This window comes from Caretta caretta, chromosome 21 (assembly GCF_965140235.1).
Source record: "Caretta caretta isolate rCarCar2 chromosome 21, rCarCar1.hap1, whole genome shotgun sequence".
Lineage (NCBI taxonomy): Eukaryota > Metazoa > Chordata > Testudines > Cheloniidae > Caretta > Caretta caretta.
The window spans coordinates 5399651-5426926 of NC_134226.1; the positions used below are offsets into that span (position 1 = coordinate 5399651).

Genomic DNA, 27276 nt, shown 5'->3' on the forward strand with positions numbered 1-27276 from the left:
GGATCCCCACACACCAAGTCCCTCTAGACTGGGACCCTGCCTTGCTGATCCTGCCTGCCCACAGCTAGTGCACCTGGCAAGGAGGGGCAGGGCTCTGGGCTGTTTCCGGGCCAGGCTCTGTCCTTGTGCCATGTCAGGGTTGGGTGCAGCCTCACTGCTGAGTCCCAGGGGGAGCTGCAGAGTGATCTCCCACATCTATGAAGCCAGTGGCCTGTGCTCCCCAATGCCATGCTGGAGCCTTCACATTTATTTGACAAATGAATTTTGCAGATTTAAAAAATATCGTGTACAGAATTTTTATTCTTTTGGTACAGAATGCCCTTGGGAGTAACTTGTTCTATACCTTTCATTCTCCTTGTTTCAGATACTAGCATTCCAGGTACTGACACCAGAAGGTACCTTTTGTAATTTGTACTGGGGCAAAATAGAAATGTATTTGGATTTTTGACAAGTAGCCTATCTGCTTATGTCACAGGCCAAGCAGTACTATTGCAACATGTAGATTACCTCCTTTGCATCACCTGGGTGTTTGGTTGGCATTGCCTTCTGGTTACAACACAGAGGGATCCCAGGGCCACTGCAATCCACCTCCTGGGACCAGGGGGTTACTTGTTTGATGGGTTACGAAAGGGCTCGGTGGCTAGTCACAAATCCCCGCATTGACTCTCTGCCATGGGTCTGGTGTTTGTGACACAAAAGGTTAATGGCAACTGGTAAGGGAGGTACAGAAACCTCCTGAGTTTGCTATACAAACATTCTGGTTCTCCCAAAGCATGTGAGGTGAGGTGTCACCTCAATGCTGGGAGACTAACCAATTTATTTGAGCATGAGCTTCCGTGAGCTACAGCTCACTTCATCGGATGCATACTGTGTGCATCTGATGAAGTGAGCTGTAGCTCACGAAAGCTCATGCTCAAATAAATTGGTTAGTCTCTAAGGTGCCATAAGTACTCCTTTTCTTTTTGCGAATACAGACTAACACGGCTGTTACTCTGAAACCTCTCAATGCTGGGGACATGCTAGTCATTCATAGTGTGGTCCAGTGTTGTACAGAACTATGTAAGGAGGTGTGTGTGTATGTACTGGAAATGTGTTTTAAACTCTGTAAGATGCATGTGTGTTGGGATGTAAATGTAGCATTGTAAAATAACAGAATGCATACCTGTTTACATACAAAGTCTATGTAATAAAGAGATGCCAACTCTACAGAAAAGAAGCAGGCAGGCGAAAACAAGGCCTGGGTGATGATCCTGCCTTGGAGTAAAGACAATGAATGTTGGGGTATATACAGAAGGCACCCTTTCATTCCACACCTAGCAAGCCAACAGACAGCGTGGGTTGCAGGCAGCCTTAGCTGACAACCCCGCAGCAGACTCTGGCTGAGAGAAATGTCTTCAGCCAAACTCTCTTCTTTGTTAATTTTATTCTCACTTTCTGTAGTCTTGGCCCCTGCAGTTGAGCCTTCCAAGCCCGTAGTATGTACTGTTTGTTTGGGCAAGCGTTCGGTGGCACTGGCTGGACACTGAAGTGGGTGGGGGGTGTACCTAGGTCTTCCTGCCCACTGAGAGCCGGGGGGCTGGTGGGGGTGGTAATGAGGCAGCTCCTGCCCCAGGTGAAGGTGCAGGGGCTGGTCCCTGCTCTTGGTGGGTAATACCCCCCCTTGTCCCCTTTGTGCAAGTTCAGGGGTTGGGGTAATAAAACAAGGGGACAGAGGCGGGCTTGTGGCTGGCCTAAGGCCTCTGCCGCCGTCTGCTGGTGTCTTTGTTCTGCGTCAGGGCCGGGCTTGGCTCGGCTCAGCTCAGGTAGCGGGTCCCGAGCGTAGGGGCAGCCTGGGCGGGACGCGACGCGACACTCGGCCTCCGGCGCATGCGCAGTTGGGAACAGCGTCCCATTGGGCGCCTGGCCAGCCAATGGGGGGGCGGGGGCGGGGTACAAAGCCGGAAGCGGCTCCCGCGCGAGAGAGCGGCGGCTGCTCCAGCATCCAGAGCAAGGAAGGAGCCGGAGCGGTGCCGGGCCGCTCCCCGCGCTACAGCACCCGGGCGCTGCTGGATGAGGGGAAGGTACCGCGCTCTCCCCCCGCCCCGGTGCTTCTGATTCTCTGCCCGGGGACGCCCGTGGGGATGGTACGGGTCGGTACCTGGGGAGAAGTAGGCTGCTAGGAAATGGTGTATTTGGGATACACACTATGGCCTGTCCTCTATATACAGACTAACATGGCTACCAAGCTAACTAACTGGTACATGCAATTTTGCTTATAATCTTTCTGGTTTTATATATTTATTCTCCTTGAGGGGGGACATTTCTCAGCGCTGGCTGGAGCCTGAGCCATACTGTAGTTTAAGAAAAATTCTTTGATTGTTACATCTGTCAGCCTATACAATATGGAAGCTTCATATGCCATATGCTCAGGGTTTAACTGAGGGCCATATTTGGGGGGTGGGTCAGTCAGAAATAGATGATGTATCCACCTTTTGTCAAGGTCAAGCTATAGAGCATGGTCATACAGCTGTGCTTTAAGCTTCATGAATGCAAACCTCACCTTTCAAGAGATTAAAGGTAGGGGTTGGACCCTACCTAAGTGTCAGTCCCAGCCTGGGAGCTGAGATTGTGAGTGTGTAGTCAAATGAAATGACATGTTTTACCCTTCTTGGAAACTCCTTGGGGGGGAGGTGTGTGTGATGACTATTCCAGGAACAGGTGGGGCCTGTTCTAATGTATGCAATCTTGTGAGCAGCAGAACTGAGCCTTGCTCTGATCTTTCAGTCACAGCACTTCTATTAGGCAAGAAAGTTTGTGCCAATTTAACAATATATGCAGTCTAGTGCACAGGACCAACATTTGGTTGTTTAAAACAAATACATGGATGGGGCCCTGGTCTGTGATCTTCAATTATAGTTGCTTCATTTCTTCTTATTGCTAAATAAAACTCAGTGCAGCTTGCAGTCACAAAAAAAGGGTGTAAATAACATTTTAAATCTTATAAGACAGATGATAGAGTGTTTGATTATAAACACCCCCTCTCAGCAGCAGTGTGAGACATTTCCTGAATATAAAAAAAGCTTATTGCTGCTTACTTTGTATAAGAAAGTGCTATTCCCTTTGGCTATAAAGAGTAATACGCATTCCATATGGAAGCTTGTAAGCAGGGATCTGAAGCAGCTCTCTTGCTGTCTGCAGTTAAAGCCACCACTCATGAACTGCCTTGCTTGCTTGCTTCAGAAGCACTCAAATGCAGTGGATTCGTACTACAAGTCCAGCTCAACAGAGGAAAGAAGTTGTTGTGAAAGTTAATGTGTAATCCATAGCCATCAGCCAGCATCAGTCATTTGTCATTTATACTGCAAAAGGAAGACAAACAATTAAAATCAAAATAGGTATGTACTTCAGTCTTACACACATTTTAAACTCATTTCAGGTTAAAGCAGAGGTTATGGCAAAATGGATGTCACAGGGCTAGGGTTAATTTGTCAGCAGAGGTAGTAACTGCAAAATTCTCCCCTCAGGGAGAGTATCAGAGAAGAAAGAAGCATGGTATAAGAACCTGTATAATAACATACTGCATTTAACAGACAAAGCACACAAAGTGTTCAAGTTTGTTGTGGTTGCAGAAAAACAGACATGCAGGGTTTTAGTAGGAAACACATCTTGTTCATGATGTGGGGCAAAGAAGAATAACCCATAATTTATATTCTCAATTTGCACTTAATATTGTAAACGTCTACTCTAGTCTCAAATGGATTTTAATCAGAAGACCACCTCGCCACCTGCATACTTTTGGATACAGGAAAATATTTTTCTCTAAAAATATATACCTTTCAAGATCAAATTAGCTTTTGTTTCACTCATCTGGAAATCATGTTCTGTTGTAATGTGATGCTTTTGGGAATCCAGATTTACACTGTAAGAACTGAATGGCAAGAAAGGAGAGAAAATTTGCTGATTAAATATGTTCATGTAACAAGCAAATTGAATTTAAAGTCGGGGTTTTTTTAAAGATGGAGCCTTTTTATAAAGCTAGAACTGGATAAAGAAAATTGGAATTTCAACCCTATTTGCAAATCTTATGTCCCTTATACTATTCAACTTTCACAAAACAAGCAATAATATTTTTTTGCTATGGGAACAAGTCAGAATGTTATTCCCACACAGTCACTTCTGTAGAAGTATAATTTATTTTAGAGACTCCACAGCTCAATAAAATCAAGAACAGATTATTTCATAGCATGGAAGAAATTGCACATGACATGACACATGTGAGTCTTTATTCAAATGACATTGCAAACTGGGCTTCTGAATATAAAGCTTATCTTAAACAAGCTACCTGCTTGATGAAACAGAACAGGATTGCATGAGCATAAACTTCACTTCAGTGGGATAGTCATACTAGAAATCTCATTCACCATATAAACAATACCAGGCAGGTGCTTTTTAATAGCCACTTAAGGAGCAGACAGGGAAGGGTTATCTATCAGAGATATTTGTATTTTATTCATATCATCTTTTCCTTCTTGTGCATTTAAGAAATATGCATCGATGACGCACAATGGTCACGAATTGGACCACAGCATCAGCCTGAATGTCTACACAGCAATTTTCAGTCCTGCAGCCCTAGCCCTGGGAGCCCATATCAGCTGACCTAGGCCAGTCACAGCTGTGTTGTGGTTCTTTTATTCCAGACCAACTAAACATCATTCCTTCAGTGATGCATTTTCAGAGCACCATATATGTAACTTTTCCTGACATCCAGGTACATGCAAGAAAATACCTTTTCATGCAGTAATGAAATGCCATGAGGATAAGTTGAAAATTAGTAAAGAATTTAAAAAAATATCGTAGCTTACCGTTTTTTCTTTTGCCCTAAAATGTAAGCTACAACGATCCCAGCACAAATGCTGAAAGCACCTTGAAGAGAAAAAACAAAACCAAAACAGTGATCAGGCAATGAAGTTATATTTTATTTAACATTTTGGTAAACACAGCTAGCAAACTTCACAGATAAGTAGTATGGAAAACCCCTCTTGTATCCCAGACCAGAAATTATGAGAAGCTTTTACTTATCCAGAAAATGGTTCCTTTAATGTGTCTATACATGTGTCTTTAGTACTCAGTCTACTAAACATTCAAGTTGTTCAAGCTTTTCATCATCTGTTTCCCTTCAAGCGCCGCCAAGCTGTTTAAGGAATTTTCTCAACCAAATAGTTATAGTATGTATTCTTATGTCCAAGCTTTAGTTTGGCTTATTTAATTTCTTCCTTGACTGATGAAATATTTTAAAAGAATAAATAAAAATTAGAAAAATCAATCCATCTGCGTGTGTCTTGAACTTGCAAATGACACAGTTTAGCACACAGGGACTGTTGCATCTTAGAACCATTCAACAGGAACACAGACTGCACAGTAGTTTGGGTTCGCGTATTCTCAGTCCACATGGATCAGGAAAACTGCTAGAAACCTGCTTGTAAGAGCTGCCTCCAGCATGGCTGTGCTTCAAGCACACAGGGACCTTACCCGCTGCTTGACAAAGCTGCTCTATGGCTCCAATTTAACAAGTCATTTAAACACAAACTTAATTCTGATTGACTTCAGTAGGATTTATACATACGCTTAGGTGCTTTGATGAATGGGGGCCTATACAGTGAAAATTATTCCAAAGATGCTAGACTGTCAAATCCAACCTAGGAAGGGTTTGCTTGGATCTTCTGACAATTTCCCTTCCTGACTCCTATCCTTTCCATTTTTGGTGCGCACCAGACAAATAAGCAGTCCTAAGTGTTGAGGAAGTATTCTCACCCAAGACAGAAATACAGAAGTGAAACTTTTCTTGAGGGAGCGGGGGGGAATGAGATTCTTCACTCCCCTTCTGTTCCCCAATATTGTGCACGCAACTTTAAGAAAGAGAGAATCACAGCAGGATTCTTCTCTCAGGAAAGTATTGTGAATAAATTAGAAGCGGACAGACAGAGAAAATAACTAAGAGTATTAATATAGGCTTCTGTCCAAGAAACAGCAGTGCAATCTCAACCATGGGCATATATTTTACATGGCACCACAAGGCAGGACTTTTTAGGAGTTAAGCGGCGGGGGGTAGGGAATGAGATAGAGGAAGTGCAAGAGTAAAATAGCCTGGACTGTGGACCTCAAAACAATCACAGCTTTAGTGTTTCAAATTATTTTTTCAGTTTTAAGTTACTTACTGATGCCCATGCCGATGCCGATGCCCATGCCCATGCCCATGCCAATGCTGTGTTTATCAATGCCAGGCCCTGAAGAGAACAAAAATGTGAGCTAAAATATGAAACCATGTTCATGTCAATAACTTACAGGAACTCATCCACAATCCATGCATATGAAGCCACTGTGACATTGCACCCCATAAAGCTTTATAGAAATATGTTTATGAGTGTAAATATGACATAACTGGAGTATGTTTTAGGCTGGATATGCCATGTAACATATCTTTGCAAAGGTTATAATGTACTGAATATATTCATCCTATTGGTATGCATGTATCATTTTTATATTTGAAGTTATGAGCGTTAGCTCTATGCCTGTATTTAAAGCATTTCCTGTAGGAAGCACATAAGTCAGTTTTTATGAAAGGCTTATTCAAGTAATGACTTTGGGAGACGCCAATCCACATCCTGGGAACGTTCAAACTAACATGTAAACAATGGCATTGGCCTACAAAAAGCAGAATCATTCATAGACATGTGACTTGCACAGGTGATTGCAAACTCCATCTTGGTGAGGGGATTTTACACAGGAGAACAAAGGGGTTTCCACCCACAAGAGAGATTATGTAAGACCCTGGAAACCCCTCCATTTTCTCTTCAGCCTGCTCAAAAGATAGCCTCTCCACCCCAAGGAGATGCCTGAAAGAAACTGGAACAAAAGCAGTAACTACAGGGGTGTGAGAGATTGCTGGACCCAGACTAGGAAAGAGTCTAGTCTGTCAAAGAAGCTTATTGGAACATCTCTGAGGGTGAGATTTTCCTACTGTTTTAGGCTTAGACTTGCGTGTGTGTGTTTTATTTTGCTTGGTAATTTACTTTGTTCTGTTATTACATGGAACCACTTAAATCCTACTTTTTACATTTAATAAGATTTTTAATGATTAATTAATCCAGAGCAAGTAATTAATTCCTGGGGGAGCAAACAGCTGTGCATCTCTCTCTATCAGTGTTACAGAGGGTGAACAATTTATGAGTTTATCCTGTATAAGCTTTATACAGAGTAAAACAGATTTATTTGGAGTTTGGATCCCCTTGGGAACTGGGTATCTGGGTGCTGGAGATAGGAGCACTTCTTAAGCCGTTTTCAGTTAAGCCTGCAGCTTTTGGGGGACGTGGTTCAGACCTGGGTCTGTGTTTGTAGCAGGCTAGCGTGTCTGGCTCAACAAGGCAGGGTTCTGGAGTCCCAAGCTGGCAGGGGAAACCAAGGGGGTGTCTGTGACCCAACCCCTCACAGCCACATTGTAAAATGAATAATCATTAGCGAGTGGAAACCATGATCTGACCTCACAAAGAAGAAAAGCAGCTTTTCAAGGGATTGCATACATATGTATCTTGTGATACAGGCAGGAAAACAGTTGCAAAAATGGCTGAACCAATCTCAATTTAAAGGCTTTCAACAATATAAACCAAGAGATGTGAACTATTCTCTTACACAGTTTTCCAAGCCTGCACTGGCCAGCTATGTGTTTGCCAAAACACTGAGTAAGCACAGAATCATTACATGTGGGCTGTCTGGATGGGGTATCAGAATATCCACCCTAGCATGTCATCATAGGTTGGTGTTGGGGTATGTCTACATTGAAATTATACACCTGCAGCTGGCCCACGCCTGCTTTCTAGGGCTAAGGGGCTGTTTGGACCTACAACTCCAGCTCGAGCCTGAGCCCAAACGTCTGCACCACAATTAAACAATCCCTTAGCCTGAGCCCCGGGAGCCCGAGTCAGCTGGCACGGACCAGCCACGGATTTTGAATTGCACTGTAGACATATGTAAAAAGTGTTGCAATCAGTATTTCAAATTATCCAAATAGATCGTTTCAAGAGACAAACTTTTGCTGTCCTTACTAGAGGAAGGTCATTTAGTATCTTCCATAGCTGCTGGTTTGACATTAAATGGGTAACTCCTTCAAAAGATTGAGCAGAACTGCCATCACCGATGTCAATGAGTTTTGCATTTAAAAATCAGACTCGTGTAAAAGCAATTCTCACGCTAAGATTTTTAGGGAAATTTTATGAAAGATTACAATAGTAACGAGGAAGGTAGAGAGTGCACTGAAGTGGCCTTTCAAAGACTCCTAAAATAACTGAAACAATTGGTCCTTAGGAAATACCTCACTAATAAATTTATAGTCTTTAATGTTAAGAATTTTAGTATGAAAAAATGGAGTATACATATTCACTTGTACCCATATTGTTCATCAGAACTAAGTGCAGGACTTAGGTTTACTGATGGCTTCAGTGTAGGCAGAAACACACAGTTTGGGTTCTTTTGTTGTTGTTGTATAAATAAAGCTCAATGGTATGCAATTGGGACCTTTACGCAATATAGTAATATAAATGGTACTCTGCAGGAAAATCATTTCTGAAACAGCTTTATTGCATATTTCACAGGTGATGCAGCAAAACAGTAGGATATTAACTTTACTGCATTGTTTGTGATTTCTGATTGCTGCTGGGAAGCACAATGAAACAATGAAAAGCGTAACTACTGCAAACGCTGTCTACTGTTCAATAGTACTCACTATGCTTTCTCTCTCCATTTAAAGCTTCATTTAAATTTAACATCAAAACCTGACAAAAAGGTTTCTCCAAACTAAAACTGACAAGCCGGTGCTGAAATGTGAAACACCTGTTTAACACAAAACACTCCTGTCTGCTCACAGAGGGCCACTCGCTCAATGGAGAGAGAAAAGTGACCAAAAAGACACCCACCTCTGCAGAACTCAGGGCTTTCTGACCATGTTAAATTCTCAAGACAAGTAATGACAGGTGTCAGTTCGGTTCTCTCATATCCTGGACGACAGACATAACGCACAGTGGACCCGCTAGGATGGTAATTCTTCCTCTCATCTTCCGTACTTAAGGCAGCAGATTTTAACCTCGGTGGGGCACCACAGTCATCTAACCGAAGAAGGAGAGAAAAAAAAAAAGATACAGGGTCTGAAAGATTTAGCTATGAAGATAAACATCAAAATTGTACTTTTAGCTTTCTATTTATATATAAACACAAACACATGTTTTTAAAAAACCTTCGCCAAAAGATTATGAGGTAGTGTGACCATGTCTCGTTCTTAAAGGGACAGTCCCGTTTATTGGGACTTTTTCTTACGTAGGCGCCTACTACCCTCCACCCCCGTCCCGTTTGTTCAGAGTTGCTCTCTGGTAGCCCTATTTAAAGGCAGCAGCAGCTATTACAGTACAGCCATGGAACAGCATCTGAGCATTAGAGCAGGACGCTTTACAAAATATGTAGGGGAAGGGAGATTTGTTTACAATTATTTTTAAGGAAGAGAGGCAAGCAACTTGGACAAAGTTAACTGGGTGCTGCTCCAAGCAGCGGGTGATACAAACTAAGGAGTAAAAGAGAAAAGGAAGGAGCTAAGAGAGAGAAAGGCATTGGTAGATTAAAGCATGTAGAAAGAGAAAAACAGATTTCCCCCCTGCACCTCATCTCCAATTCTAACTGAACATTCTGTTTACAACCACGGTGGTCGTCTTCAGCTTGAACCTTGTGACCTTCCCCGGGCTGTGTCCATCCTCTCCACTTTATTGAAGTCTCACACAATTCCCAGGACCTCTACCCCACCCCATTCTCCTTGACCTCTTAGTGCCTTGGACACCATCAAGCATTTCTACTTTTTTTAATCCCATCATCTACTGGCTTTTGTAACTGCATCCTCTCACGGTTTTTCTCCTGACTCTTCCATCTCGTACTTTCAGGTCTAATACAGTGGATCCTCCAACTCTCCCCCACCACTGCCCCATCAGCAAGGATCTGCCAGGATTCTCTCCTCAGCCCACCCTCTTTTCCTTCTGCATCCTGTCTTCGGGATCTGATATGTTCTCTCAGCTTTGGATGCAATCGTCATATTGACAACTCACAAAACTCCAGTTTTGATTCGCTGCCAGTAGCTTAAACTGCACATGGCAAAAACAGAGCTTGTGTTCCCTTGCAAATCTTTCCCTCTCCATGTCCTCAGTCGCCACCGATTGAACAAAATCATCTCTCAGCTGCTCATGCCTGTAATCTGGGCATTAGTTCTGACTCAGCCCTTTCTATGGACCCTCATGTCCCGGCTGTATCCAAATCTTGCCATTTTCCCTTCTTAAATTCCCCAAGATCCAGCTTTTCTCAGTCCAGACTGCCAAAGCTCTTGTCCAGGCCCTTATATTCTTCTCTATGGACTTGGCTTTTTTTCAGATTATGTAAACCCCTATTCTCTGCATCCCTCTACCAGGACTCCCTTCTTTACTACATCAAAAACAAGCTTTGTATCCTCTCTTTCAAAGCACATCTCCTCACAGCCCTGCCTTACCGACCAGAGGTCTCATCTTGTCATGTCAACTACCAGCTGAGATCTACCAGCATACCCAACCATCGCCTCTTCAGCCACTTCCAGAGAACCTCCAGGCTTTCTTCCAAAGCTGCTACTTTGACCTCTAAAATCTAATCTACATGCAAACAGGCCGCCTTCCTTCCCAACCACCTTCACCCATTTGTTTCATTCATTTGTTGCATCTTCTTGTTAATCTGGATTTAGAGTTCTTTAGGGCAGTGGTTTTCAAACTTTTTTTCTGGTGACCCAGTTAAGAAAATTGTTGATGCCTGCGCCCCAACGGAGCTGGGGATGAGGGGTGTGGGAGGAGCTTAGGGCTGGGGCAGAGGGTTGGGATGTGCGGGTGAGGGCTGCAGGGCGGGGCTGGGAATGAAGGGTTCAGGGTGTGTGGGGCTCTCTGGGCTGAGGTGTACGAGGGGGTCAGGGCTCTGGCTGGGGATAAGGGGTTTGGGGAGCAGGAATAGGCTCCAGGTTTTGGGGGGGCTCAGGGCTGGGGAAGGGGATTGGGGCACAGGCTTATCTGGGGCAGATCCCTGTCAGTGGTGCAGCGGGGATGCTAAGGCAGGCTTCCTGCCTATCCTGGCACCGTGAACCGTTCTGTGCCCCGAAAGCGGCCAGCAGCAGGTCCAGCTCCTAGGTGGAGGCACGCAAGCAGCTCCATGCAGCTCTCACATGCAGGCACCGCCCCCCTGGCTACCATTGGCCAGGACCTTTATGCAATATAGTAATATGAGTGGTACTATTCAGCTATATCATTTCTGAAACAGCTTTATTTCATATATGCCAGGTGATGCAGCAAAACTGTATGAGCATCCCGAGGATGGAGGCATCCCCACCTATTTCTTTGAAGTTAAAACTCAAATATAAAATTACTTCCCATTCCTGTCAATCTTAATCGCACATTTCGGAACCAAGCACAAGTCGTCTCACTGATGGATGTTCCCAGGCTGCTTTGCAACAAGATTATTGAACAAGCAGGTTAACTGTATATTGTCACTGATCCAGCAAGGAACTTGAAACTAGTTATTAAAGCTAATTTTGAGTAGACCTATGCAGCGGGGGAAAGTCTGACATTTCCTTCAGCGAAGGGTGGCCCGAGCAAATTTGTTCCAGAGAAAATAAAATACTTACGATCACAAAACTCTGCAATGTATGTCACTTCTGCGTTGATAGGGAAGCCCTCTGTGTGATTAGTATCACGGGGGATGGAACGACGGCGCCTGGGCAGGGTCCCACACAGACCTATCAGAAAAACATAAGAACATACTCTCATTTCAATAGGAAAGATATTGATTTTAAATAATTTCACCCAGCTGCCTTTGTTGAAAAGGATCCTGACATGCCTTAGATGCTACAGGGACCTGCCACAAGTCACTGAGCCCCGTTGTGGGGGGTTCCTCAGGTTTTCCAGTGGCCTATGAGCACAGATGAGCTACACACAGCCAGGGGTTTAAACTAAAGGCATGTCTTCACTGCTGTGCTAGGTCAAGTTATTAAAACACGAATTAGCCTAGGGAGAGCAACCACGCTGCAGAAGAATGGTGGAGGTGCAGAGTGTGACTGGATTAGCAGCACAGAGTAGCTGAGTCCCCACTACATGACTAGCTCCCGCCTAAGCAACTCTGAAGCTCCCACCCACACTCCAAGTGGGCCACATTTTGAATCCAAAATTCTAGACATTTAGCAAATGCAAGTTCTTCCAATTTATCGAAGGAAGTACCAGCTCCTTCTGCTCCTTCGGGAGGGACAGTTGTGGGTTTGTCCTGGGTAATTATGATGACTAAGTCAAAAAGAAGAGGCAAAAAGCAGTTATGAACATTATATTAGTCTCCCATCACCAGCTGGCCACTCAGAGCCAGGAGCTTGCCAAACCAATATTTAGGAATCTGCAGCTTTAGAGACAAGACATTCTTACCCACTTACATGTTGTCACAGCGAGAGCCCATGTACTATCAGTTGGGCTACCCTGCAAACTGCTGCTGGGATCCCTTTCATATATTCTAGGGGAAGCCCATAGCAACCCCTACATTGAGCTGCCTACCACTTCCCTTTACAAACGTTCTCTCTCTCTCTCTCTCTCTCTCTTTTTTTCTTTTTTAAGAGCTCTAACAGTTCCGTGGTTTGCAGCAGGGATGGGAAAGGCTCAATGTGGTGCCTCTTGCTGCCAACGTGAGTTACAAACTGCCAATATCTCTCATTTCCCTTCAGTTTTACTCATCAAAACTTCCTAGAGTGACTTCTAAAGCCCCTGAACATGCTGTTCTCACGGAGCATTGCTGCAAGGTATTGCCATATGTTACTCAGAGCTATGCATCTCCATCCCTCAAGTCAAAATATCCTTTGGCCTAAGAGAAGGTGCATTGCGTTGGGAATCAGGAGATCATAGAATAATAGAATAATAGAATATCAGGGTTGGAAGGGACCTCAGGAGGTCATCTAGTCCAACCCCCTGCTCAAAGCAGGACCGATCCCCAATTAAATCATCCCAGCCAGGGCTTTGTCAAGCCTGACCTTAAAAACTTCTAAGGAAGGAGATTCCACCACCTCCCTCGGTAATGCATTCCAGTGTTTCACCACCCTCCTAGTGAAAAAGTTTTTCCTAATATCCAACCTAAATCTCCCCCACTGCAACTTGAGACCATTACTCCTTGTCCTGTCATCCGCTACCACTGAGAATAGTCTAGATCCATCCTCTTTGGAACCCCCTTTCAGGTAGTTGAAAGCAGCTATCAAATCCCCCCTCATTCTTCTCTTCTGTAGACTAAACAATCCCAGTTCCCTCAGCCTCTCCTCATAAGTCATGTGTTCCAGTCCCCTAATCATTTTTGTTGCCCTCTGCTGCTCTCTCTTCAATTCTTCCACATCCTTCTTGTAGCTTGGGGCCCAAAACTGGACACAGTACTCCAGATGAGGCCTCACCAATGTCGAATAGAGGGGAACGATCACGTCCCTCGATCTGCTGGCAATGCCCCTACTTATACATCCCAAAATGCCATTGGCCTTCTTGACAACAAGGGCACACTGTTGACTCATATCCAGCTTCTCGTCCACTGTAACCCCTAGGTCCTTTTCTACAGAACCCCTGCCTAGCCATTCGGTCCCTAGTCTGTAGCGGTGCATTGGATTCTTCCGTCCTAAGTGCAGGACTCTGCACTTGTCCTTGTTGAACCTCATCAGATTTCTTTTGGCCCAATCCTCCAATTTGTCTAGGGCCCTCTGTATCCGATCCCTACCCTCCAGCGTATTTACCTCTCCTCCCAGTTTAGTGTCATCTGTAAACTTGCTGAGGGTGCAATCCACCGCATCCTCCAGATCATTAATTAAGATATTGAGATGATGAGTTCAACTCTCATTATTTCTACTGACTGCTGTTAACAATCCTGTGCCCTTCAAAACCCAAGTTCGCACTGAGCAACCCATCCTCCCTGAATGAAAGTTACATAAGCTAGGAAGAGAACCCAGATCTCTAATCTGGCAGACCCAAGTCTCATCCACTTAGCCTAACCGAAAGAATTTGCCAAATCTAAATATTTGGCTATGCAGTGTACACAATGAGGCTATTTGTGCATATATAATCCATTGTTTTAGTGTGCTGTGCATCCTCCTCTAGCGGTTGGTCCAAATAACAATTTACTCCTGCTGCCACCTATTATAATTCAAGTTAAAGAACTATAGAGGTCGATGCTGCAGTACCTTAGGCCCAAGAGTCGAACCTCAATGACACATGGAGGTAGAGGATGGGACATTACTTCCACATACACGTCTTTGTTCTTTTTAAAAAGCCCACAAGTTACATAAAACTCAGAGCAGAAACAAGTTATTAAAATTGTAGAGCACTCAGAAGGTAGGAAGTCACAGAATTAAGGTTACCCATGAGATCTTAATTTTTCCTCCTTTGGTGTACGTGAAGCGACAGCCATTTCTTCAGGATTATGTTTCCCACAGCAACCAGGTTTCCCACAAGTTATATCTTTAGAGGATTAATGCCTAACTCAATTTCCTCATGTTTATGGGTTTGCCTAGCAACCAAAATATTGTTTTTTCTGGTGGGAGAAAGTAGAACAAGAGGAAGACAAAAAAAACAGGCAGTCACCTTTGCATTCAGGGGCAGACCCATTCCAGACTCCATTGATGTTATCTTTAGTTGTACAGTGAATGGAGGCCTCTCCAGTAAGTGAGAAATTAGGGTCACATTTGTAAGTTACCGATGAGTTACAGTGAAAGATTTCCATGTTGCTGCCATTGTGTGTCCCATTGGCAATATTAGGAGGAGGAGAACAAGTAATCGCTGAAGGAAAAGAGAATGGCATCATGAATATTAATGCACATTTCAGTTAGAGGCGAATTGTAAAGTAAACACTTGTTTACAATTTTTTCCCCTTTTGGGGAGGAATTTAACCTTTTGAGAGTGTAATTAGTACTGTGTTTTAACAAAATGCGAGGCATTACCTTCCTTAGATTTACAAGGCTTTCCGCTTTCAAACTTTTCTCCACTCCCAACATCCGTTCAGCTAGAAGATTTTGGCTCCATTAAACAAATCCTGGATAACTGCCTTGTCAGACCATATCCCTCCCCCACATTATATATAAGGAGCTTGGCTCTTTGATTGACATCCTTGAAAGACAATAGTTGCGCTTCTACAATGTTCCAGAAGCTGAAAGCTTAAATTATGACTTTCCTTCTGACTGCAGCTGGTTCTAGACCAGATGGCGATAGCCTGGTTGACAGATCCCCAGGTAGTGTCCAAAAGGACAAAATAGTTAAAGCAAATAAATTGGGAAGAAGTAGTTTAAATACTGGATTTCACTCTGAAATAGCCTGAGATTTTGAGTGTGGAGTCCCAGGGTTCGTTGGTTGGTTGGTTTTGAGGCGAAGGGAAGAGAATAATTAACAGGGAGGAATTACACTAAATAAAAAAAAGTTGGATGAAAGACTTCAAAAGCAGCAGAGATTATTTGGGGAGGAATGAGAAACCAATCCAACTCCACCATCCCCGTGTTCTGGGTTCAATTGTGATGAGGTCGTTAGTTGGGTTGGAATCTATACACCAGACAGCAATCTCAAGGGGAGTGCTCTGTAGGGATAGAGAGGGCTGCGGGGTTTTTTTGTTTGTTTGAAGTGTGGCTTCCACAGAAGGCAACAGCAACACAATGGATCCTCCTACACTTTCATCAGATTTCCCCGCTCCCAAAAATATATATATATATGATCGACAATCGACATTGAGTGAATATGAAACACACATGAAAGCTCTGTGAGCTCTGTAATGGTTACTCTGCAACAGTTCCAATCATGAGTCCTTCTTAAATCCATAAAAATAGCCTGACCTTGGCAAGTTGGAAGTGGACTCCATTCAACTTGATCTCCTTTCCACAAACACTGGATGAAAGTCCGCCCATGTAATCTGAACCTAAAGAAAAGAGAAAAAGCTTCTTACCTAACTATCTAATTACTCCTGTAATAACCCCTCTTCCAAAATTCTGGACCTGTAGGGTCATTCCTGCTGTAAGTACTAACATGATCCCTTGGACCAAGGAATGCTGATTGGTAAAAGTCAATGTAGAACAAGCAAATAGGTGGCTTGAAGACTGCAGAGACCATGTGAGCAGGTGAAATCCTTCCCCTCAAAGTCTATACTAGCTACATGCTTGGGAATTACTGGGCAATACCTTTGTTAAACCTTAAAGCAAAGGGAAACAACAAGTAAGTGTCTTTTCTCCACATTTTTAATGCTTATTTCTTACATCTCCAGAAGGTGGAAGAAGTCCCTAGGTACGTTCTAGAATTTGAAAAACACTAAAGAAATTAGTAATTTTCCAGACTGTTAAAGTGTTTGCATGTCAAAGAGGTTTGTGCTTGCAGAGTAAGAGGCTGTGTCACATCTCCCTCGTTCCAATCTGCAGAACAGTGTTCCGGATGTGTGCTTTTGTCATTCTACCCCTTTGATTACAGCCCCAGCTAAACGGGGAGAAAGGTACTCAAAGGGTATCTCTGTCACTCTGGAAGTCAGTAGCTCAGCCTGTTTAGTGCCATCATTCCTCTTCCTATTTTAACTCTGCTCTTCTACCAAAGAGTTGCCAACAGTCCACACCCAAGACCCACTTAGCCAGAGCGCTAGCTAATGCTTGCACAGGAAGTACGGTACTGCATACTGGCAATGCAGTCACTTACCTTCACTACTTCTTTTAACACTACAGGCTAAAGGTCGTGGCCTTATTTATTTGGGAAAGAGGTTTAGAGAAACAGATGAGAGGTGCCCCTAGTAAAGCTGGTTTCTGCAGGGTCTTTCACCAGTCTGCTGAAACGGCAGGGGCTAACAGGGATAGACATGAACATCATTTGTGGCCAGGTGGCTACTGCTTTTCTTCCAACTTAGAACATTACATGCAAAGGCCTCTTGTGCTGGCAGAAACAACAGGGCGAGAAGACAGCTGCCCAAGGGCTGTCCCGCTGCTGCCACTCTTTCCAAACCTGAACCTCTCAATGTCCAAACCTCATCAGCCCACTTAAACCCAAAGTTTTCATTGGCGGACACAATTCCAAGGTGTGCAGCTCCTGTACGCTTCTGCACAGGAAAATGTGAAGTATCACAACAATGGCTCAGACATTCTTGTGAGTACAACTCAGATGCAGTATTGCCTAGAGGAAAAACCACCGGACTGGGACTCGGGAAACTTGGATTCCATTCTCATTTCTGCCTCTGGCCTGTGGGTGACCTTGGGAAGTCACTTCCCCTCTGCGCTTCAGTTTCCCCACCTGTAAAATGGGGTAAACAATACTGCCCTCCTTTGTAAAGTGATTTGATATCTGATAACAGCTAGTTGGTATTACATCACCTGAGAAGTAGGCCGATAGCTCAGCTACAGGAAAAGGCATTCTCTTTGTCTCCCAATCGCTGTGGGGTTTGAAGACAGAGAATCATAGGACTGGAAGGAACCTCGAGAGGTTTTCTAGTCCAGTCTCCTGCACTCAGGCAGGACTAAGTATTTTCCAGACCATCCCGGACAGACGTTTGTCTAACCTGCTCTTAAAAATCTCCGATGACAGAGATTCCACAACTTCCCTAGGCAATTTATTCCATAACCAGCCCCTCCCAATCATTCTAATCCCGGCACAGGGATCTAAACCTTGTTGCCTGCACATACCACCAAAATGGGTGACACAGTGAAAAACAAAAGGATATATTAATTAAAACGAAGACATCCATGCTCATGCCATGTGCTTCCCTGCTGAATTACTCTGATGTCCAGAAAGTACCCGCACAATCCAATGAAACTAGAATCCAATCACATATTATGGTAGTTTTTTCCAACAGCAGCTTGAACAAATTGAAGCACACCCCATGATACCGTAGCTGCACCTGCTTCCTCCCAACTTAATCTTTCAACTGGAGGACTGAGGGATCATAATCCACACCTGGCCAAATTCAGCTTGAAGGTTATACTTTTTAAATAGAGCCCTGAAGCCAGGACAGCAGATCTGTAGCACTTGCTCAGATTGTGTTTTTAAATTAGATCGGAATTTCTATTATTAATTTTCCACTTTTCCCCTGTAGCTCTACACCAAACTAAGCTCTGTGAATTACTCAGCACCGGTTGCCCAAAACTCACCCGTCATCACAAATTATGTTGACTTTTGCACCATACAGGTGATTTGTTACATCAACAGCTCTGCCATGCTCTGGTCCTTTTGGAACACCACAAGATTTCCCTAGCACAGAACGAGATCACTATTAGCACGTTATGTTGCTGCAACAAACTCTAACATACTTAGAAGAGACTATGGCTGCGGTGGCCAAACTGTGGCTCGCAAGCCGCATGTGGCTCTTTTACAGTTAAAGAGCAGCTCACGGAGCCCTCCTACCATACTTGGGGGGTGGGACCTCTGCCTTGGGGCAGGGTGGTGGGTTAGGGGCTACTGCCCAGCAGAGCGGGGATCTCAGGGCTTCAGCAGGAGTGGGGTGAAGCCCCGAGCCCCAGCAGACGCCTCCTGCTCCAGCGCTTGAACGTCTGAAGATTGTTGTATGTGTATGCGGCTCGAAGGGTCAGTAAGTTTGGCCGCCCGTGGACTGTGGCAATGGCAGACTCACAGTCCAGTTAGTTCACTCTCCTGTCTGGGTTTTTTCCCCTACTTAACTGTGGATATTCTTATTGTCCACATTAAGTGTTTAATTATATCACATTGTCAACTTCAGTGGCAGAGACTCCTCCTACCTGGTACAGGGAGTTATTTGTGACGCTTCCTCTGGTGCCAGGCACTTATTACCATAAAGAACACACACTCAAAAATTCACCATGTCCACAGGCCAAACAGAAGAGAGATGCTGCATTCAGGGAGCCACAGAGAAAGCTACAAACAGCACTAATGAGTATATTGGGAAAACATCTCTGTCCTTGATGTGGACAAGGATTTTTGCACATAAAAATATATGGCCTCTTGCATACATCAAGTATGTTCCTAATCAGGCACGTCAGACTACTTGAATCTAAGACAGCACAAGAAATGCACATCAGTATTAAGATACAGCCCATGTTTGTCAAACAGAATATAACACATACATGCAAGGAGCTGTGGTTAAGGCTGATCACTCAGTTGGCTCCTTCCTCTCATCCTGTATTAACGTAGGGTTTTGCAGGGAATACAACAGATATAGACTCAATATAGGTAGCTTTGCCAAAACTTACGGTATTCTTCACAATGTGGGCCATTTGTCATTTAAGTTTTGTTATGTATTTTGGTATTAGAACAACTTTGCCATACATATAGTTATTGAATATTGTATTTATTTTTTAATACGGTGATTCCGTTTGGTTGAACTGTGTGCTGAATGAGTGGTGTCCGAGGCTAGAATTTTTAAATGTGTGAATTTTTGGAAATGACAAAAATAATACGATTATTCTCCTTCATATATAGTTTCCAGGGATACTGTGCTCACCATTTTTAAATGGATATTTACCATAATAGGATATTAACTTTACTGCATTATTTGTGATTTCCGATTGCTGCTGGGAAGCACAATGAAAAGCTTAACTGCTGCAAACGCTGTCTACTGTTCAATAGTACTCACTATGCTTTCTCTCTCCATTCAAAGCTTCATTTAAATTTAACATCAAAACCTGACAAAAAGGTTTCTCCAAACTAAAACTGACAAGCCGGTGCTGAAATGTGAAACACCTGTTTAACACAAAACACTCCTGTCTGCTCACAGAGGGCCACTCGCTCAATGGAGAGAGAAAAGTGACCAAAAAGACACCCACCTCTACAGAACTCAGGGCTTTCTGACCATGTTAAATTCTCAAGACAAGTAATGACAGGTGTCAGTTCGGTCCTCTCATATCCTGGACGACAGACATAACGCACAGTGGACCCGCTAGGATGGTAATTCTTCCTCTCATCTTCCTTACTTAAGGCAGCAGATTTTAACCTCGGTGGGGCACCACAGTCATCTAACCGAAAAAAAAAAAAAAAAAGAAAAAAAAAAAGATACAGGGTCTGAAAGATTTAGCTATGAAGATAAGCATCAAAATTGTACTTTTAGCTTTCTATTTATATATAAACACACACACGTTTTTAAAAAACCTTCGCCAAAAGTTTATGATTTAGAGGTAGGGTGACCACATGCCTCGTTCTTAAAGGGACAGTCCCGTTTATTGGGACTTTTTCTTACGTAGGCGCCTACTACCCTCCACCCCCGTCCTGTTTATTCAGAGTTGCTATCTGGTAGCCCTATTTAAAGGCAGCAGCAGTTATTACAGTACAGCCACGGAACAGCATCTGAGCATTAGAGCAGGACGCTTTACAAAATATGTAGGGGAAGGGAGATTTTTTTACAATTATTTTTAAGGAAGAGAGGCAAGCAACTTGGACAAAGTTAACTGGGTGCTGCTCCAAGCAGCGGGTGATACAAACTAAGGAGTAAAAGAGAAAAGGAAGGAGCTAAGAGAGAGAAAGGCATTGGTAGATTAAAGCATGTAGAAAGAGAAAGACAGATTTCCCCCCTGCTCCTCATCTCCAATTCTAACTGAACATTCTGTTTACAACCATGGTGGTCGTCTTCAGCTTGAACCTTGTGACCTTCCCCGGGCTGTGTCCATCCTCTCCACTTTATTGAAGTCTCACATAATTCCCAGGACCTCTACCCCACCCCATTCTCCTTGACCTCTTAGTGCCTTGGACACCATCAAGCATTTCTACTTCTTTTAATTCCATCATCTACTGGCTTTTGTCACTCATCCTCTCACGGTTTTTCTCCTGACTCTTCCATCTTGTACTTTCAGGTCTAGTTCAGTGGATCCTCCAACTCTCCCCCACCCCTGCCCCATCAGCAAGAATATGGCAGGATTCTCTCCTCAGCCCACCCTCTTTTCCTTCTGCATCCTGTCTTCGGGATCCGATCTGCTCTCACAGCTTTGGATGTGATTGTTATATTGACCACTCACAAAACTCCCGTTTGGATTCCCTGCCAGTAGCTTAAACTGCACATGGCAAAAACAGAGCTTGTGTTCCCTTGCAAATCTTTCCTTCTCCACATCCTCAGTCGCCACCGATTGAACAAAATCATCCTCCTCTCAACTGCTCATGCCTGTAATCTGGGCATTAGTTTTGACTCAGCCCTTTCTATGGACCCTCATAGAATCATAGAATATCAGGGTTGGAAGGGACCTCAGGAGGTCATCTAGTCCAACCCCCTGCTCAAAGCAGGACCAATCCCCAATTAAATCATCCCAGCCAGGGCTTTGTCAAGCCTGACCATGTCCCGGCTGTATCCAAATCTTGCCATTTTCCCTTCTTAAATTCCCCAAGATCCAGCTTTTCTCAGTCCAGACTGCCAAAGCTCTTGTCCAGGCCCTTATATTCTTCTCTATGGACTTGGCTTTTTTTCAGATTATGTAAACCCCTATTCTTTGCATCCCTCCACCAGGACTCCCTTATGCACCACATCAAAAATAAGCTTTGTATCCTCTCTTTCAAAGCACATCTCCTCACAGCCCTGCCTTACCGACCAGAGGTCTCATCTTGGCATGTCAACTACCAGCTGAGATCTACCAGCATACCCAACCATCGCCTCTTCAGCCACTTCCAGAGAACCTCCAGGCTTTCTTCCATAGCCGCTACTTTGACCTCTAAAAAACCCCTATTTTTGCTGTAGTGCCTGTAGAACCCTGCTATTTTACACAAGCCAGAAACGAGGCCAGCCACACTGCAAGCACAGCTAATCCACATGCAAACAGGCTGCCCTCCCTCCCCCAACCACCTGCACCCATTTGTTTCATCCATTTGTTGCATCTTCTTGTTTATCTGGATTTAGAGTTCTTTAGGGCAGTGGTTTTCAAACTTTTTTTCTGGTGACCCAGTTAAGAAAATTGTTGATGCCTGCGCCCCAATGGAGCTGGGGATGAGGGGTGTGCGAGGGGCTTAGGGCTGGGGCAGAGGTTGGGGTGCGTGGGTGAGGGCTGCAGGGCTCTGGGCTGTGGCTGGGGATGAGGGGTTTGGGGTGCAGGAGTAGCCTCCCCTCCCCCATTGGGGGGGGGCTCAGGGCTGGGGAGGGGGATTGGGGCACAGGCTTATCTGGGGCAGCTCCCTGTCAGCGGTGCAGCGGGGATGCTAAGGCAGGCTTCCTCCCTATCCTGGCACCGTGAACCGTTCTGTGCCCCGGAAGCGGCCAGCAGCAGGTCTGGGTCCTAGGCGGAGGCGTGCAAACAGCTCCGTGCAGCTCTCACCCGCAGGCACCGCCCCCCTGGCTACCATTGGCCAGGACCTTTATGCAATACAGTAATATAAGTGGTACTATTCAGCTGTATCATTTCTGAAACAGCTTTATTTCATATATGCCAGGTGATGCAGCAAAACTGTATGAGCATCCCGAGGATGGAGGCATCCCCACCTATTTCTTTGAAGTTAAAACTCAAATATAAAATTACTTCCCATTCCTGACAATCTTAATCGCACATTTGGGTACCAAGCACAAGTCGTCTCACTGATGGATGTTCCCAGGCTGCTTTGCAACAAGATTATTGAAAAAGCAGGTTAACTGTATATTGTCACTGATCCAGCAAGGAACTTGAAACTAGTTATTAAAGCTAATTTTGAGTAGACCTATTCAGTGGGGGAAAGTCTGACATTTCCTTCAGCGAAGGGTGGCCCGAGCAAATTTGTTCCAGAGAAAATAAAATACTTACGATCACAAAACTCTCCAATGCTTGACCACTCTGAGTTTGAAAGGCAAACTACAGTGTCCGACTTTCCAGGGATTTTAACACAGCCATCAACGCACTTGTATGTCACTTCTGCGTTGATAGGGAAGCCCCCTGTGTGATTAGTATCACGGGGGATGGCACGACGGAGCCTTGGCGGGGTCCCACACAGACCTATCAGAAAAACATAAGAACATACTCTCATTTCAATAGGAAAGATATTGATTTTAAATAATTTCACCCAGCTGCCTTTGTTGAAAAGAATCCTGACATGCCTTAGATGCTACAGGGACCTGCCACAGGTCAGTGAGCCCCGCCACAGGTCAGTGAGCCCCGTTGTAGGGGGTTCCTCAGGTTTTCCAGTGGCCTATGAGCACAGATGAGCTTCACACGGCCAGGGGTTTAAACTAAAGGCATGTCTTCACTGCTGTGCTAGGTCAAGTTATTAAGACAGGAATTAGCCTAGGGAGAGCAACCACGCTGCAGAAGAATGGTGGAGGTGCAGAGAGTGACTGGATTAGCAGTACAGAGTAGCTGAGTCCCCACTGCATGACTAGCTCCCGCCTAAGCAACTCTCAGTCTCCCACCCACACTCCAAGTGGGCCACATTTTGAATCCAAAATTCCAGACATTTAGCAAATCCAAGTTCTTCCAATTTATCGAAGGAAGTACCAGCTCCTTCTGCTCCTTCGGGAGGAACAGTTGTGGGTTTGTCCTGGGTAATTATGATGACTAAGGCAAAAAGAAGAGGCAAAAAGCAGTTATGAACATTATATTATTCTCCCATCACCAGCTGGCCACTCAGAGCCAGGAGCTTGCCAAACCAATATTTAGGAATCTGCAGCTTTAGAGACAAGACATTCTTACCCCACTTACACGTTGTCACAGCGAGAGCCCATGTACTATCAGTTGGGCTACCCTGCAAACTGCTGCTGGGATCCCTTTCATATATTCTAGGGGAAGCCCATAGCAACCCCTACATTGAGCTGCCTACCACTTCCCTTTACAAACGTTCTCTCTCTCTCTCTCTCTCTCTCTTTTTTTCTTTTTTAAGAGCTCTAACAGTTCCGTGGTTTGCAGCAGGGATGGGAAAGGCTCAATGTGGTGCCTCTTGCTGCCAACGTGAGTTACAAACTGCCAATATCTCTCATTTCCCTTCAGTTTTACTCATCAAAACTTCCTAGAGTGACTTCTAAAGCCCCTGAACATGCTGTTCTCACGGAGCATTGCTGCAAGGTATTGCCATATGTTACTCAGAGCTATGCATCTCCATCCCTCAAGTCAAAATATCCTTTGGCCTAAGAGAAGGTGCATTGCGTTGGGAATCAGGAGATCATAGAATAATAGAATAATAGAATATCAGGGTTGGAAGGGACCTCAGGAGGTCATCTAGTCCAACCCCCTGCTCAAAGCAGGACCGATCCCCAATTAAATCATCCCAGCCAGGGCTTTGTCAAGCCTGACCTTAAAAACTTCTAAGGAAGGAGATTCCACCACCTCCCTCGGTAATGCATTCCAGTGTTTCACCACCCTCCTAGTGAAAAAGTTTTTCCTAATATCCAACCTAAATCTCCCCCACTGCAACTTGAGACCATTACTCCTTGTCCTGTCATCCGCTACCACTGAGAATAGTCTAGATCCATCCTCTTTGGAACCCCCTTTCAGGTAGTTGAAAGCAGCTATCAAATCCCCCCTCATTCTTCTCTTCTGTAGACTAAACAATCCCAGTTCCCTCAGCCTCTCCTCATAAGTCATGTGTTCCAGTCCCCTAATCATTTTTGTTGCCCTCTGCTGCTCTCTCTTCAATTCTTCCACATCCTTCTTGTAGCTTGGGGCCCAAAACTGGACACAGTACTCCAGATGAGGCCTCACCAATGTCGAATAGAGGGGAACGATCACGTCCCTCGATCTGCTGGCAATGCCCCTACTTATACATCCCAAAATGCCATTGGCCTTCTTGACAACAAGGGCACACTGTTGACTCATATCCAGCTTCTCGTCCACTGTAACCCCTAGGTCCTTTTCTACAGAACCCCTGCCTAGCCATTCGGTCCCTAGTCTGTAGCGGTGCATTGGATTCTTCCGTCCTAAGTGCAGGACTCTGCACTTGTCCTTGTTGAACCTCATCAGATTTCTTTTGGCCCAATCCTCCAATTTGTCTAGGGCCCTCTGTATCCGATCCCTACCCTCCAGCGTATTTACCTCTCCTCCCAGTTTAGTGTCATCTGTAAACTTGCTGAGGGTGCAATCCACCGCATCCTCCAGATCATTAATTAAGATATTGAGATGATGAGTTCAACTCTCATTATTTCTACTGACTGCTGTTAACAATCCTGTGCCCTTCAAAACCCAAGTTCGCACTGAGCAACCCATCCTCCCTGAATGAAAGTTACATAAGCTAGGAAGAGAACCCAGATCTCTAATCTGGCAGACCCAAGTCTCATCCACTTAGCCTAACCGAAAGAATTTGCCAAATCTAAATATTTGGCTATGCAGTGTACACAATGAGGCTATTTGTGCATATATAATCCATTGTTTTAGTGTGCTGTGCATCCTCCTCTAGCGGTTGGTCCAAATAACAATTTACTCCTGCTGCCACCTATTATAATTCAAGTTAAAGAACTATAGAGGTCGATGCTGCAGTACCTTAGGCCCAAGAGTCGAACCTCAATGACACATGGAGGTAGAGGATGGGACATTACTTCCACATACACGTCTTTGTTCTTTTTAAAAAGCCCACAAGTTACATAAAACTCAGAGCAGAAACAAGTTATTAAAATTGTAGAGCACTCAGAAGGTAGGAAGTCACAGAATTAAGGTTACCCATGAGATCTTAATTTTTCCTCCTTTGGTGTACGTGAAGCGACAGCCATTTCTTCAGGATTATGTTTCCCACAGCAACCAGGTTTCCCACAAGTTATATCTTTAGAGGATTAATGCCTAACTCAATTTCCTCATGTTTATGGGTTTGCCTAGCAACCAAAATATTGTTTTTTCTGGTGGGAGAAAGTAGAACAAGAGGAAGACAAAAAAAACAGGCAGTCACCTTTGCATTCAGGGGCAGACCCATTCCAGACTCCATTGATGTTATCTTTAGTTGTACAGTGAATGGAGGCCTCTCCAGTAAGTGAGAAATTAGGGTCACATTTGTAAGTTACCGATGAGTTACAGTGAAAGATTTCCATGTTGCTGCCATTGTGTGTCCCATTGGCAATATTAGGAGGAGGAGAACAAGTAATCGCTGAAGGAAAAGAGAATGGCATCATGAATATTAATGCACATTTCAGTTAGAGGCGAATTGTAAAGTAAACACTTGTTTACAATTTTTTCCCCTTTTGGGGAGGAATTTAACCTTTTGAGAGTGTAATTAGTACTGTGTTTTAACAAAATGCGAGGCATTACCTTCCTTAGATTTACAAGGCTTTCCGCTTTCAAACTTTTCTCCACTCCCAACATCCGTTCAGCTAGAAGATTTTGGCTCCATTAAACAAATCCTGGATAACTGCCTTGTCAGACCATATCCCTCCCCCACATTATATATAAGGAGCTTGGCTCTTTGATTGACATCCTTGAAAGACAATAGTTGCGCTTCTACAATGTTCCAGAAGCTGAAAGCTTAAATTATGACTTTCCTTCTGACTGCAGCTGGTTCTAGACCAGATGGCGATAGCCTGGTTGACAGATCCCCAGGTAGTGTCCAAAAGGACAAAATAGTTAAAGCAAATAAATTGGGAAGAAGTAGTTTAAATACTGGATTTCACTCTGAAATAGCCTGAGATTTTGAGTGTGGAGTCCCAGGGTTCGTTGGTTGGTTGGTTTTGAGGCGAAGGGAAGAGAATAATTAACAGGGAGGAATTACACTAAATAAAAAAAAGTTGGATGAAAGACTTCAAAAGCAGCAGAGATTATTTGGGGAGGAATGAGAAACCAATCCAACTCCACCATCCCCGTGTTCAGGGTTCAATTGTGATGAGGTCGTTAGTTGGGTTGGAATCTATACACCAGACAGCAATCTCAAGGGGAGTGCTCTGTAGGGATAGAGAGGGCTGCGGGGTTTTTTTGTTTGTTTGAAGTGTGGCTTCCACAGAAGGCAACAGCAACACAATGGATCCTCCTACACTTTCATCAGATTTCCCCACTCCCAAAAATATATATATATATGATCGACAATCGACATTGAGTGAATATGAAACACACATGAAAGCTCTGTGAGCTCTGTAATGGTTACTCTGCAACAGTTCCAATCATGAGTCCTTCTTAAATCCATAAAAATAGCCTGACCTTGGCAAGTTGGAAGTGGACTCCATTCAACTTGATCTCCCTTCCACAAACACTGGATGAAAGTCCGCCCACGTAATCTGAACCTAAAGAAAAGAGAAAAAGCTTCTTACCTAACTATCTAATTACTCCTGTAATAACCCCTCTTCCAAAATTCTGGACCTGTAGGGTCATTCCTGCTGTAAGTACTAACATGATCCCTTGGACCAAGGAATGCTGATTGGTAAAAGTCA

The 27276-nt window shown here is 44.2% G+C and overlaps 1 protein-coding gene across 3 annotated transcripts in view; it reads right to left on the reverse strand.

Moving 5' to 3' along the window:
* Positions 1-280: 280 nt before the first annotated feature.
* LOC125625224 (C4b-binding protein alpha chain) overlaps positions 281-27276 on the reverse strand; it is a 106599-nt gene continuing 79603 nt past the window's right edge. For 2 of the 3 annotated variants that reach the window (XM_075122032.1, XM_075122034.1), the window contains 13 exons: positions 27047-27129; positions 25812-26006; positions 22751-22939; positions 19829-20017; positions 18182-18281; positions 15899-15981; positions 14664-14858; positions 11702-11812; positions 8946-9134; positions 6195-6263; positions 4842-4902; positions 3813-3907; positions 281-3338 (listed from right to left, as the gene is read on the reverse strand). In XM_075122032.1, the coding sequence (XP_074978133.1) occupies positions 3334-3338; positions 3813-3907; positions 4842-4902; positions 6195-6263; positions 8946-9134; positions 11702-11812; positions 14664-14858; positions 15899-15981; positions 18182-18281; positions 19829-20017; positions 22751-22939; positions 25812-26006; positions 27047-27129 (1564 nt within the window). In that variant the 3' untranslated portion in view covers positions 281-3333. The remainder of the gene's footprint in view (positions 3339-3812; positions 3908-4841; positions 4903-6194; positions 6264-8945; positions 9135-11701; positions 11813-14663; positions 14859-15898; positions 15982-18181; positions 18282-19828; positions 20018-22750; positions 22940-25811; positions 26007-27046; positions 27130-27276) is intronic. The other variant, XM_075122033.1, reaches the window with a different exon arrangement.